General features: G+C 34.1%; 1 protein-coding gene across 1 annotated transcript in view; it reads left to right on the top strand.

Moving 5' to 3' along the window:
- The window catches only part of LOC150097399 (proteasome activator complex subunit 4-like), a 646,748-nt gene that overhangs the window by 92,488 nt on the left and 539,062 nt on the right, over nt 1-15,198 (top strand). Inside the window, exons 10-11 of the mRNA XM_090407543.1 lie at nt 6,793-6,851; nt 12,475-12,681. Of these exons, the coding sequence (XP_090263669.1) occupies nt 6,793-6,851; nt 12,475-12,681 (266 nt within the window). The remainder of the gene's footprint in view (nt 1-6,792; nt 6,852-12,474; nt 12,682-15,198) is intronic.

Genomic DNA, 15,198 nt, shown 5'->3' with positions numbered 1-15,198 from the left:
CAAGGTTCCATCAGGTTGGCGGGTGACTAGTGTGTCTAGGAAGGGGAGGTTATTGTTTTCCTCTTTTTTCTAGGGTCAACTTGATTCTAGGGTGTTGGTTGTTTAAGTGTGTTAGGAAGGAGAGGAGTGAATCCTGACCATGTGGCCAAATAGCAAACACATCATCAACGTAGCGAAGCCATATGGTAGGTTTTTGTGGGGGCTGAGTTTAAGGCTTTCTCTTCAAAGGTCTCCATAAAGAAGTTGGCCAAGGGTGGGGAAAGTGGTGAACCCATGGCTGTCCCCTCTATCTGTTTGTAGAATTTTTCCTGCTGAACGAAATAGCCTGAGTTTATTGTAAACTGAAATAGGGCTGAGATATCAGGAGGAAATTTAGCTTGGATTAGCTCTAGGGTTTCTTTGAGGGGTACATTCGTGAATAGGGAGGAGACATCAAAACTGACAATTATGTCATTATGTTGCAGTGTAAGGTTTTCTATACTGGCTTTGAAGTGGGCTGAGTTTTTTTATGTGTGATGGTGTGTTGCCAGTATAGTGTGAGAGCGCTTTGGCTAAATGCTTGGCTAGTTTGTAAGTGGGGGGAATCAATGCCATCCACTATGGGACGTAATGGCACATTTTCTTTATATATTTTAGGGAGCCCATATGTGCGGGGGCGTCTAAATTTCCTCCCGATATCTCAGCCCTATTTCAGTTTACAATAAACTCAGGCTATTTCGTTTGGCAGGAAAAATTTTACAAACAGATAGAGGGGACAGCCATGGGTTCACCACTTTCCCCACCCTTGGCCAACTTCTTTATGGAGACCTTTGAAGAGAAAGCCTTAAACTCAGCTCCACAAAAACCTACCATATGGCTTCGCTACGTTGGTGATGTGTTTGCTATTTGGCCACATGGCCCGGATTCACTCCTCTCCTTCCTAATGCACTTAAACAATCAACACCCTAGAATCAAGTTGACCCTGGAAAAAGAGGAAAACAATAACCTCCCCTTCCTAGACACACTAGTCACCCGCCAACCTGATGGAACCTTGGTTTTCTCAGTTTATAGAAAACCCACCCATACAGGCAGATACATTCACCAACAATCCCATCGCCCCCTCCCCCCCCCCTCACAACAATATGGAGTTATTAAGACACTATTCAGCAGGGCAAAAATAATCTGTTCAAATGATCAAGCCCTAACCACTGAACTAAATCACATCCATGACACTTTCTCAGCCACTGCTACCCCCCCCCCCCCCAAAAAAAATCCAGAGAATACTTGACCCAGTTATCCACAACCCACCACCCCCTCCCCTTCACAAAAAAGATTAGTCTAAATCCATCACCATTCCCTACATCCGAGGCACCTCGGAAAAAATCAACAAAATCTTAAGAAAACACGACTTAACCACTTGTTATTAGACCACATAGAAAATTGGCATCCCTTATCCGCTCCACTAAAGACCAACCACTTCCACTAGACCTACCTGGTGTGTACCAGGTCCCTTGCAGCTGTAAATTGTCTTACTTTGGCCAAACAGGCAGGACAGCAAATATCAGAATCTCAGAACACAAGGATTACATCTGATTTCACCAGTACAGCCACTCTGGGCTTGCAGACCATGCTCTGGATACTCGCCACAGAATAAGATGGAAGAAAGCCACAGTCATACACTGCAGCAAGTTCAAGTATGAAAGACTATTCATGGAATCAGCCTCAGCCCTTAGGAGCATGCCAAACCTCAACAAATTTGGATGCATGAGACTGCCCCAAATTTGGGAAACAATTATCAGAAGAACTTCAGCCCAAAGGCCCAAGAACCACCAATATAGCCCGCCAGGGGGCACCACCAGGACTTTAGGAAAACGTTAGCGTCCTAGCTTCAGTTCTCATTTGCTGTTATGTAGTCCTTGTGTGCACGTGTCTTTGTATTAAGTTCCCAAGAAGATGGCAACGTGACGTTTGCCGAAATATCGGAAAGTATATATTAAAGTTTATTTAATTTATATTTCTAGTATATGCTGTCAATTCCTTAAATATTAGTTATCGTGTTTAACCAGCTTATAAGCCCCTCAACAAATTTGGTTGCATGAAATTTCCCCAAAATTTGAATTCTCATCCTCTATGTTTTTCAGCCCAACAACCATTTTAGCCCATTAAGGGAATACACTATTTATGGCTTACTTTCATTTGGCATGTTTCAGCCTCATTATTCTATGTAGTGCCTGCATGCACACATTATAAATATATTCTGGTTAACTGGTCCACCAGTTAATCGGGGCAGCTGCTTTATTGGGACAAGTCTGGAAGAACAGAAAACAAAACAAGAATATATAACAAGAATTTGCTTCATTTATTTGGAATACAATGCTATTTAATTGGATCAGCCAGTAACTTTCTCATGGAGTATTAGAAAAATCTTGATTCAAAACTTTAGTGCTGATGTCACCTGTAATATTGACTAAACATGGCTATTTTATCATGTCACATCAGATGGTTCCATGTGTTATAAACACACTACACTCTTTGGATCACTAAAAGAAATGAATTGTGTAACAGTGTTATGCTGTTCAAATATATCAGGAACTGATAAACGAAAGCTGTTAGTTATTGGAATAAGTGACAGATCTCGATGCTTTATAAGGATTGAAATGGAGAGTGCACCAGTTCAGTACCTTGCAAACAAAAATGCTTGGATGACATCTTAAGAGTTTGCTTATGGGTTGGGACATAGAATTACAATTGAATTGAAAAATTTTACTGTTGACAATTGCTAAAGAAGTCAGTGCAAAAGTTACTTTTATAAACAATATAGTTTATGGCTGATGGCAGGGAATAAGCCACGAGACCATTCAAAACTGTTTTTCTCATTGTGGTTTTAAGCATTCAATCATGGATGTGCCAGATATGGCTGATAGTGAAAATGATGTCTCATTTGGCATCAGAAACTGTGAAAAGTTTTCATACATTGATGGTAGTCTTCAGTACTACCATTAAAATAAAAATTTTGAGGAGGAAATTGTAGCAAAACGTCAGAGAACATTAGAGGAACAAGAAAGTGATGAGGATGACACTCCTGAGCTTGAACAAGTGTCCACCAGGAGCTTAGAAAATTTATTACTGAATCATAACTATTTCATGCAGGAAGGCAATATTATATCTGCACTAAATACCTATGCTACTTTTGTTTAATTGCAAGTCAATCGAAAAAAATATCTACACGATCAATTCCTACAACGCCATTAACTGTTAAGAACTGCATGCATGTTTAATATGTATATAAATGGCATTATTTTTATGGCAGATATTTTACTCTAATTAAAGTTAATTGTTTAACTTTATAAGTTAGTAATTTTGCTACACAATAAATAAAAAAACTTGTATTTTGCATAACTTTTAAACTCTCTTCAGTTGCAGCAGCACAACCGAACAGAGTTTAATTAATTGGGCCAAATTATGCTATTCCTGATGTGGCCCAATTAACCAGAATCCACTGTATTGTGTTCTCTGATGATAGCAGTTTGACTTTGCAGAAATATTAATTAAATTTATTTTAGTTAATCTGTGTTGTAATTTCCTTAAATAACTACTACCTTGTTTTTTGGGTGACATTAGTAATGTCACCCAAAAAACAAGACTGACCTACTGGCATTACTCTTCCAATTCTTGCATTGATGACCAAGGCAACCCCCCACCCACCCACCCACCCACCCACCCACCCACCCACCCACCCACCCACCCACCCACCCACCCACCCACCCACCCACACACTTTACAAAGAATTTCTCATTCCATGATGCCTCTAGCGCTCTGCCAACAAGAAATCAGAAAAAAAGAATGAGGTATCTGGTCCTGATGGATTTCCCCTTTATTGTGCTCAAAACTTGTTCCAGAGCTAACACCTATCTTATATCACCTCTTCAGTCTTTTCATCTTAAACTGGCATTTACTCTACTGCATGGAAACATGTCTACATTCAGCCCATTTCAGAAAAGGTGATAAAAAGTCCAACAATTTACGATCCAGTTGCTCTTGATTTATTTCTTTTAGAAACCATGGAGAAGGTTATCAGCACAATCCATACTGGTGCCACTCTTGATCCACAACTGATTTAGTTTTCACTATCCACTTTTTGACTCAAAAACTTGCATGGTTTCTCTTGAGATTTCTAAGACATTTGATCAGGTTTAGCATAGAGGCCTACTCAGCAAATTACTATCTTCTGGTCTCCCTTCTATGCCTTTTGAAAGTAGGTTGCCATTTTCCTCTCTGGTTACTCACTAAACGTTATGGTAGATGGTTTCTTCCCCTCAACTTTGCAGGAGGCACTCCAAGACTACTTTCACTCACTACTTCCTCCTGTGCATAAATAACCTACTCTCATTGACTTCAAATCTTATCCACAGCTTTGATGATGGTATACTCCATTCCTCTTTTTCATTTGACAAATAAAATTTTACATGTAGTGAACAATTATTAGAATCTTGTTGAAAGTTTTTCACTTGGTTATATTATAAATTAAAGAATTATTAGAATCCTCAAGATTTACTTTTAACTAATGTCTTAAACTCATTTGTCTTGAAAGCCTTGTAAATTTTGGTACTATCACAACTCGGTCATATCTAATTTCTAATAAAAAAGATCTCACCCCCTCCCTTACTTTCAGTAATACACAAATATCCAAACGATCAGATTTTCCTTCTTGAGCTGATCTACACCTCCAGCCTTTTCTGGCACAAATACATCTTTGTCATAGCTTCTGTAGCTGTGAAAAAACTCGATGTACTTTTCTATTCAAGGCACTACTTCTCATCTGTGTAACTGCTAATACTATCACATAAATCCTAAAGCCATGCAACCACAGAATACTGTTCACATTTGGGATGATGCATCCAAAAATTGCTTGATAATTAGCATATATAGGATAGGAATAGGATATATGGAAGAGGAAAGTCCAGTTAATTGATGATCACAGATCCCTCACTCAGAGATATTCAGTTTCTGCATTATGCTTATTTTGTGTTCTTACAGTTTTTTCTTTTTGTGTTTTTACACTTTTGTTCTTATAGTTTCTTCCAAAACTGTAAGAACAAAAGCAACTGTTGGTCAATATGCATTTACAGTACAGCTCCAATCTTACAGAACCAACTTCTCTTCCTCCTCATCTACCTTTGTTCTTTGGAACAACTCCACTTATTCTGTCCTCCCAAAATAGACTAGTCTTTAGTTGTTCAAAAAAAAAAAAAAAAGTCAACTGATTCCTCTCTCTTCCTAACCCCTTGCCCATGCATGGCACTAATGTACTATAGGCCTCTCAACATTTTATGTGTAAATCACACACACACACACACACACACACACACACACACACACACACATATATATATATATAAAACTGATTTACTCAGCTGAGAGACATATTTGAAGTAGAGTAAATGGCTGGAAGCCAAGACAAAAAATAGAAACACTATTTTTTATTTAATTAAGGTGCATTAAATGAAAATAGAAATATACAAATTGATTTTTTATAATGGAATACAACCAATGAGAAGATAGGATAGGATACAACACATCATTTTATCTTTAGAGAGCACTCAGTCATACCACAAGGTAACTAATTAATTGTGACACAGCAACACCTAAAATATATATGCAGCAGACAGTAGTAAATTTGCTTACTTCTTATCCATTGATGGAATATGTAGAATTTGGTTATTAATAATGGATATTAACACTTGGAAAGTTGAGTAAGAAGTATTTATTTTCCTAAAATATGTCTTTATATTGATTTTGACTGAAATATTTTTTTGTTTGTTTTCTAAGTTGAGTGTAGTTATATACTAATGTAGTTATATGTGTAATCCCAAGGGTTTTAGCTTTTGATAGTTTCATACTTTATTTTCATTGCAGAAAAGAGAAGTATCATGAATTAAAAAATAATAATAATAAATAATAAATGATCTTTTATCACTCATAAAAAAATTGTGTCCACAAATTTTTTCTTTGCAGAATACTGATAAGCAGTAATACTTAATTATTAATTATTACTTTGCACTAATACTTAAGTAGTTTATTTGCTTCAACATTGGCAGTTATATAGGGTAAAAATAACAAATTAGGTAACAAAAGCTTATAATTTGACCAGATCTGGGATTAAACATGATTGTGACATATTAGGTGAATACCAGGCTAACTTCTGACTAGTGAGATATTTGCCTGATTGGTGACCCAGCACAAAATTTTTCAAGTACTGTATATGTATAAAGCATAATTACTCCTTGCATTTCTATCTTTGCACAATATAAGTAGCCTTTATGCTTAGCTTCAGTCCCTCTAAAAGTTGAGGAATGTTATAAATTTTTTTCTATGAACTAATTTCTTGCAGATTTTTAAAATTAATCAGTGGTAAATAATGATAGACTCCAGATAACTCCAGACTGCTTATCTGGTTGGTCGAATGAATAGGCTAGCAGATCTTCTCCAGCCAACATACCGTGGATTTGAATCTCTGTTTGTTTGGTCTTTAGAGAGAAAAAAATTATTTATTGAGCCATTTTTCAGATTAAACCAGGAAACAGTGTTTCATCTATTGAGAAATTGAAATGACTTCCACTTTGTTTTCTTTATTTAGTGCAGATTTAGATGCTTTAGCTTAGTAAAATGACCTAATATTTTATTTTATTTATATATTTATTTTATTTTTGTCATTGTATCCTAAATATAATGTAAGTTTGCATCTTTTTTATTTTCCTTTTATTTATTCATGAGATACAGTTTTAACGATCAAATAGAAATTTTTTGTTACAGCTGAAGCTACAGCGAATATTATACAAACTTCCTGCTGCAATTGTAAAGAGATTGCATAAGTGAGTAAATAAGCAATATCTAACAACTTCTGTTTATTAATTATTCTTTATATCTATTTTTTTATTACCTTATATTTTTAAAATCCAGTTTAATTCATGAGAAATGTATATAGTACTTTTTTTTTTTAAAAAAAAACTTAAATGCTTAATAAATTTATTGATGTTCTGATATTTATAGGTGTATGCTTAAAAGTATTCAAAAATGGATGCAAATTTTGCTTTCTAATTATTTCTCAAAATTATCCTCTAAAAAATTCCTCTAAATGTCTTTTATTCCCCAACAGATACCATCTTTCTCACTGACCACTTGCCCACATATGGCACTCTTGTGTTATAGATTTTGCATATGTGTGTGTGTGTGTAAGGCAGTCAACTGTGCCCAAGAAATTGTTATGTCAAAGTGAAGCATATATGACAAGGAGAATGGAAGAGGTAGTAGCACAAATTTGGAAGAATGATATTCAGCTAGAACTGTGAACTGTAGTGACTGTCAGTCACATTAAGAATATATGGTATGTCATCTGTTTTAATCCTTGAACAATGAGGATTACAACAGTTGAATTTTATGTATTTCAGAGCATAGAAAATAAAAATGAAGCTTCTTTTTTTTTCAATATATTAGGACTTTTTGTTATGTGTCAAAACATCAGTACCCAAGTATTGTTCGATGATTAAAAGAAAAAAAGATAAAAAATTAATAGAAAATTAATATAAATAGCCGAGGTCACTTAAGGATCAAAGCTGGATAACTGGGAGGAGATGGAGGTCTCCTCCCAGTTATCCAGCTTTGATCCTTAAGCCTTTGAAGGAAGAATGCAGAGAACTGACTAGGACTTTGATGTAATGTCCAGTCCTCGCCTTCTGGTGCCCACTGTTATTGGTGCTGAGTGAACGAGGATGAGCTCGCATTTGGGATTTAGCTGACCAAATTGTATTCTTGTTGGTCTAAACCAAAAAAAAATTCTGGTATAACATGATAGTATTGTGATGTACCTGCGGAAAAAAATGGAACTAGCAGAAGAATCTGATTGCAAGATTGATATTATAGGTATTATTTGAAACAAAGAAGACAAAAACAGGTTATCTTCTTTTATGCAACAAATACAAGATGTTATATTCAGGTAGTAATGATCAAAAGAAGTGAAAAGAAGGAATTGCTATAGTATTTAGCAATAAATACAAGGATGATTTTGTTGAATGGCATGCAGTATCCAGCAGAGTGATGCATGTAGGCAAATGTCAAAATGTAGGAATTTGACAATGAGACTTATTTGTGCCTATGGTCCCACAGAAGGTTCTACTAAAGAAGTAGTGGAGGAATTTTTCAAGCCATTACAGAAGTCATCTGACATAATAAAAAAGGAAAAGTTGGTCTTTGTTGGAGATCTAAACAGCTGATTAGGAAATGATTACCAGACATATGGACATGCTTCAGGAAAATTTGATAAAAAGAGGAAAGCTAATAATAATGGTAAGTGACTACTGGAATTTTCAGGACAGTGGACTGGTTATTACTAACACTAAAATATATCCTATATATTCTTTTGAAATGCCTATAGGCTCAGCAATTTCACACACTTTGACTCACCGGTCATCCAATACGATATTGTGCACTTGATCAATGATTTCTGGTGTTGTTACACTTTTTGGACGTTCTTCACGTGGATCATCATCAAGGCTGGTACAGCCACGTTTAAACTCGGCAGCCCATTTCTTATTGTCAAAAATGAAGGAGAAGAGTGCCCATAAACTTTTATGAACTTCTTTTGCCGTTAAATCTTCTTTTACAAAGAATTCTGTAACCACATGATACTCAATTTTATCCATTTCAAGGGATACAGACAACAGTTTTGCTTCAGACAGCTGTATAAAACAAACTATTTGATAGAATGACTTGCAATTTCAAATGGATACTTATGACAGATGTACCAACTTAGAAAAAAAAAAATCTTGCCGATAGTGTTGAGTCCTTTTGCTATCTCTGCAGTAGTAATTCTAAGCCTAATAACTCTGCATTGAGCCAAATAACTCAATTTTACACATAAGAAGTGAAATGGAATGACTTTCACCCTCATCCATTTTGTATGTTTTTGCTACTTATGAGGTGGGGGAGTGTTTAAATAATGTGATGAACAAATAAGTGGTGTACATATAAATATACAATCAATTCCTGACATAACATCCAATGTTTTTAATTATCTGAATGAAATATGTTTTAAATATGACTGTTATTTCCATTTAAGCAATTCTAGAGAGCAGTCTTGAAGATATTTATTTAAAATCAAAGAGATAATTTCTTTGATTTAATTTAGCATTAATTTATCATTATACTGAGTAAGACAAAAGTTGAAGTTATATAATTTTCTTATCATTGAAGACAAAATATGCACATAGGTTCTTGGTCATTTTTCACTGCAGCCCACAATACAAACTTCATCTGCAGTTGCAGTTTGCATTAAATGACCAAGAAATTTGATTGAAAATTTTGCTTTCATTAAGTTTCATATGTTATTGATCCATGTAGAATCTCATAATTAGGCTAGTACAGTAGATGCTTGCTATAGTGAACTTTTTATTTTATCCACCTATTTCTCCTCGTCTAAAGATAAACTCTCAACTATGTCTCTTCCTGGTGTATACAAATTTCATGTAACTGCCATCTTTCTTACTTTGAACAAACCGGCCGCTCTGTAGAAAAAAGAATACAAGAACATCAATCTTATATTCTTCACAACAAATCCAATAAGTTTGGATTGGCGCAACGTGGAATAGAGACAAACCACAACTCTGGTCCAAAACTTGCAGATGTTGTTGTAAATTCAAATGCCTATTCAAAGGGAGTGCTGAGGCCTTACTTCAACACCCTAACTTGAATCATAATGACTGCCTATCCCTGTCAAAAATATGGGAAAGTTTGATCCAAATAGCACATTATTATTATTATTTTTTTTTTAAATTAAGACCTTCTAGATACTACATCTGTCTAATGATATCTTTAGGATGATTTTAGGAATTAAGTTTTTTTGTATGAAATTGTAAATTTATGCATGTAATTTATTCTCCACTATATTTACCTTTCTTCAGTGAAATGGTATCGTGATTAACGATGTAACATTACACAGCTTGGTCTAATTTTAAATGATCAATTGTTTGTATTCTACCTTGTAAAAAACTGTTTTCTGTCAAGCCACTGATGATAGTTTGTTATTTTCTAACTGAAATAGCTGGCAGTATATTAAATATACTTTTCTTGTGTTAACGTTTAGATAATTCTGAAGGATTCAACATTTTATCCGTTTGAGGGTAAAACTTTAAAGGAAATATTCTGCAAGCTTGCCACTAGATAATATCCTGGACAAAACTTAATGTTCATAAGGCATATTCCAGTAATTAGACCACATTTTTATTTTATTTTTTTATTAAGCTAAAAGCACAATAAAGAAATAAAACCTGACAAGTTTCATAAGTCGTTTTCATCTTCAGGGGTAAAAGGTAACTTAAAGTTTAAAACAACAAAAAAGAGAAATTATTCAAAAATAGTTCATACTATACAGTTGTAGCCATCTGACTGTTCATAAAATTAAAAAATCAGAATGCAGGTTCAAAGCAGTGCGAAGTTTAAACAATGCTGGATGATACCACGTTCTGTTGTTCACGTTCATAATGTCCGAGGTCTGACTGAGGTATATTTTTTATCAAAATTGACCAAACTTGGTGTAGAATTAAGCCTTGGTTTTTATTGCATTGTGTTGGAATTCTAAGCATGTTAAACTTTAAGTTACCTTTTACCCCTGAAGATGTAAGTCACACGACTTACAAAACTTGTCGGGTTTTATTTCTTTATTGTGCTTTTATGTTTAAAAAAAAAAAAAAGGTCTAATTACCGGAATATGCCTTTTGAACTTCTAAACCACAGAAACCTCCACTTACAATTAAAACTTAATGTTAACATTTGAGGACTTTTAGATCAGCTGGCAAATAATCTTGCTGCCACTATTCTGCTATGTGTGCCTGGAGGAGGTCTAAGTAGTGATGTGGAGGCATTGTATCCCTCCCAATTGCAACTGGGGAAAAAGAAAAAATAAAAACAACAAAAAAAAACCCTGAAAAATAAAGCAAAGAAAAATAGATTACATGCAGATAAAAGCAGACCTCCTAATGCTTTCCATATTCATTTCACAAATATATGTGGTCTTAGTTCCAACTTAGCAGTGTTCGTTTCAACCTCTGGTCTGCAGTCACACAACTTTCCTAACAAAAATTCAAATTTCAGATTTTTCATGTTACTCACTTCAATTTTCCCAGTTTGTACCTGCTTTGTTACATATACATATCACAGTTTCCAACTTAGAATCTCCTCTTATGTTTGTTTGTTTGTTTGTTTGTTTGTTTTATGCTAGAAGTCTCTCAGTCTCATGCTATCAGAGCATTTGTTGTCTCTATTGCTCCCCTAATGTCACAACAATTTTTTGATCTCCTTTCTTTAAATGTTGAATTTCTCCTGTCCATCCAGGCTTTCCTTTTTTAACTATACAGAACAAGCAGGTGGAGATGCTGAGACTTTTGCTGTCTGATGATCCTACACAAATTTTTCACTTGCCTACAAGAATACCATATAATCCTAACCACTGTCAAAACACTCTAGATCTCTTCCTCACTAGTGACCCTTCTAAATACACTGTGGATGTTATTCAGTTCAGACCACAATTTAGTGATTTTGTGTTTAAATAGACAAATTGACAAGACCATTACCACTTTGCTTATTTGCATCTTAAAGTGGCTTGAAAAAGTTGCATGTTTGGTCTCTATAACTTTATCTTCAATAATCTAATTCTTAGCCTCCCCACAAATAAAACCAATGTATGAAAATTAGTACCACATTAAAAAAAAAAAGAAAAAAAAAAAGAAAAGTCTATTCTACTCTACATAAGCCTAAAACAGCAAGCATCAGGTTGAATAATTATGATAAAAAATGGCTGTAGTATATTGTGTCCAGCTCTTTCAGCAGAGCATTGTTTTGTAATGCTAGCACAATTATTCTTTGTTAATCATCTAGCAAAATGTGACCAACATAATAAATTCTTGTGTTTATGCTTAAGTGCTGAAAGAAAATCATGTTAGAGGCTTAATGGAGTGAATCAGCACTGGGATGAAATATTAGAAGAATTAAGTAATTTTAATCCTTTCTCAGTGCTGTTTCATTCCATTAAGCCTCTAACATGAACAAAATGAATTGTTGCTAGCATGCATGTAGTTACATTCATGAAATTTTTCCTTTGTTTCTCTAATACTTGTGCTAATTTTAATAATATTAAAAACTAGAAATATAGATTTCAGTTAATATTATTAAAATTTGAAACATTATTAGGTACTCAAATTTTACAATATCTCAGTCTCTGTATTTGTTTGTAATTCATTCATTTATGAGTATGTTAAATGTAAATAATTGAATGTTTATCTTTTCATCAGCATAGTTCTAATTGTAGATTTGATTTGATTATCAGTTTTCCAAAGCAAGAAAATAAACTTTTCTATACTTTGAGCAGCTGATTTGATTAGTTTAATTAAGTAATTTAATTATCATTATACTGAGTAAGAGTACAGTTTTCTCCCATTTATATAGAGAACGCTATCGCAAATTAAAATGGGAAACTCCAATTCCTGATTCTCATAAACTGACAGACATGGAAATCACAGAATTTGTTAAAAGCATCAAGCATGTTGTCCTGTTATCTATGTTTAGTAAAGTTGGCAGTGCTGATTCAGCTGTGGCACTTCAGAATCTGTCTATTTTACGTCCTGAACTTGTTATCCCACCAGTCTTGGAAAGGTACTTTTTTTTTTCTTCTTAGTTTCAAACCATTTAATAATGTCTGTTATTATAAGATCAATTTTATTTGTGCAGTTGACTCTGTAGTAAACACTAATATAACAAACTTGTTCACTGTAACAAAATATTGGATAGTCTTGACTCATAGATACAATATTGTTGTAAAAGAAATTCTATAGAGAGAGTTCACTGTACACCTTTTTACAAAAAATATAATAAATTGTGTGCTTAAAAAGCAGTATTGCTTTCTTTTCATTAATTACGATGTAGTTTTTGTAGCCTAATTTTTTTTTCTTCCATTTCTACCTACTTTATTGACTTAAAAAAATTCTAGGTCTTAGAAATTGTCTTAAATTGTTCTCCATGTTTAGTGTTGAATGCTATGACTATACTTTCCTTTTCTTCCTTTAAGTGGTTTCCTCCTTATTTTAGTGATTTCCTTCATCCTTGTGATTGTGATTTAAATTTTAAAATCACATTTAAGTTATTTTAATTAAATTAAACAATTTAAAACCATCAGTAAGCCAGCCTGGTTGGCTGAGTGGTTAGCATATCTGCTGATTAAACAGCAGATATTCAAATCTGCATTCTGCTGCAGGTTTGAATCCCATTGTGGGCATGAATGTTTGTGATTATCACTGCAGTAGAAGTAAGAAAGAAAGGCGAGAAAGTAAAAATTGTTAGTTTATTACTGAGATATGATATTAATGAGTTATTAAGAGGGAAGGCAGTGATAGCAAATGATTTAATGCACAGGCTATGCAGAAAAACTGGATGTATGGAGTGCGTTTGATGGTAGAAAAGATTTGTTTAAGAGGGATGACTCTACTTGAATGGATTTGGCATCAGGTGCCTAGAGAAATTATTTATTTGAAGGAGATCTAATGCAGAGTCAGAGAAACTAGGTCATTTTGGGAGGAATGCTGAGGAGGTAAGTGCAGCTAGGAATTGTAGATGTAATATTGATGCTAATGTCATTGAGCATGATTATGAATCTGCTGAAAGGATGGACTGCACTTTGAATTCAGGCATTTTGAGCATGTTTGTAGGGAGGGAAGAGAAAAAGTTGCCAAAGTGGGCCAATCAGACTGTAAATTTAAATATAAGAAAAAGTGATGAGATAACTTATGTCTATATTCAAATGCCAGAGCATTAGAAACAAAGTGGTTGTGTTTGCTGCTTGGGTGAATACATTATAGCTTAAAATTGTTGGTATTAGTGAATTGGCTCTCAGAGGCAGATGTCATAACTGGAATTGCGTTCAAAGGATATAGTATTTTTTGGAATGGCAAGAAGAGATAGGGAATACACTCAAGAAATTAGAGACAGTTCTGGAGAAGAAATCATGTCATCCTGACGCATAAATCAGTATATGCACTTGAAGAATATTGAGAAAAAGGTAAGAAGAATATGGATAAAAGGTGTTAAACAAAAGTCATAAAAAAAATTCAACATAATTCAACAAAAAATGTTCTATTGGCTATTGACGCAGCTAAGGAATAAAGGAAGAATATCATAAAAGGTACTCTTTTCTTTATTCCTTAGGGCAGTGTTTCTCAAACTTCAGATATCCGCATACCCCTTCTTAAATTTTCATTATTACCAAGTACCCCCTAATTAATTAATTAAAAATAAATTCAATAATTAATTAAAATTAATTAAAAATAATAAATTAATTTAAATTTTTAATTCAAATTAAATATCTATTTTATTTGAATTTATCATCATCATCATCATCATCATCATCAAATTCCTGCCATGTACCCTCAATGGGTATACAGGATATGATAGTACTACATGAAAAAAATTACATTATTATTAATTTCTTATCTATAATTTTCCTCCAAATCAGTCTGTTACTTGTCAACACTCCAACATTGTCAGATCTTATAATTCTATCGTCTAAAGCACTTTATACCGTATCAATCCACCTATATCTTGGTCTTCCTCTGGGTCGTTTTGCTGCCAACCTGGCAGAGAACACTTGTTTTGCTAATCTTTCTTCGCCCATTCTATTTAAGTGACCATACCACCTGAGATTCACTCTGCTAACGCATTCCTGAATGCTGACAATGTCAAGTTCTTTCTTAATATCCTCATTTTTAATATGATACTGCCATTGATGCCATCTGTTCACGCCTATAATCTTTCTCAGGACTCTCATATCTGCGGTCTCTAGTCTTTGGTCAAGTGTTTTACTTCTAACCCAGCTCTCAGATCCATAAGATAAAATTGGTTTGAATACTGTCTTGTATACAGCTAATTTAGTGTTCCGACTAATTTCTCTCTTATTCCATATGAATTTATTCAATTGACTTCCCACCATACCAGCTTTGCTGATTCTGTTGTCTATTTCTATATTTAATTTACCATCTTCAGTAAAAATTGTGCCTAAATAGCTGAAATGTTTTACTTGTTCCACAGATTCTCCATTCACAACACAGTTGACATTTTCAATGATTCTGCCTATTTTCATTGTCTTTGTCTTTTTCTTTTTATTGCTGACCTTCATACCAT

Source organism: Typopeltis vanoorti, chromosome 17 (genome assembly GCF_054136105.1).
Source record: "Typopeltis vanoorti isolate ZY-2024b chromosome 17, IOZ_Tvanoo_1.0, whole genome shotgun sequence".
NCBI classification, from domain to species: domain Eukaryota; kingdom Metazoa; phylum Arthropoda; class Arachnida; order Uropygi; family Thelyphonidae; genus Typopeltis; species Typopeltis vanoorti.
This window is presented reverse-complemented; position numbering and strand designations above follow the sequence as displayed.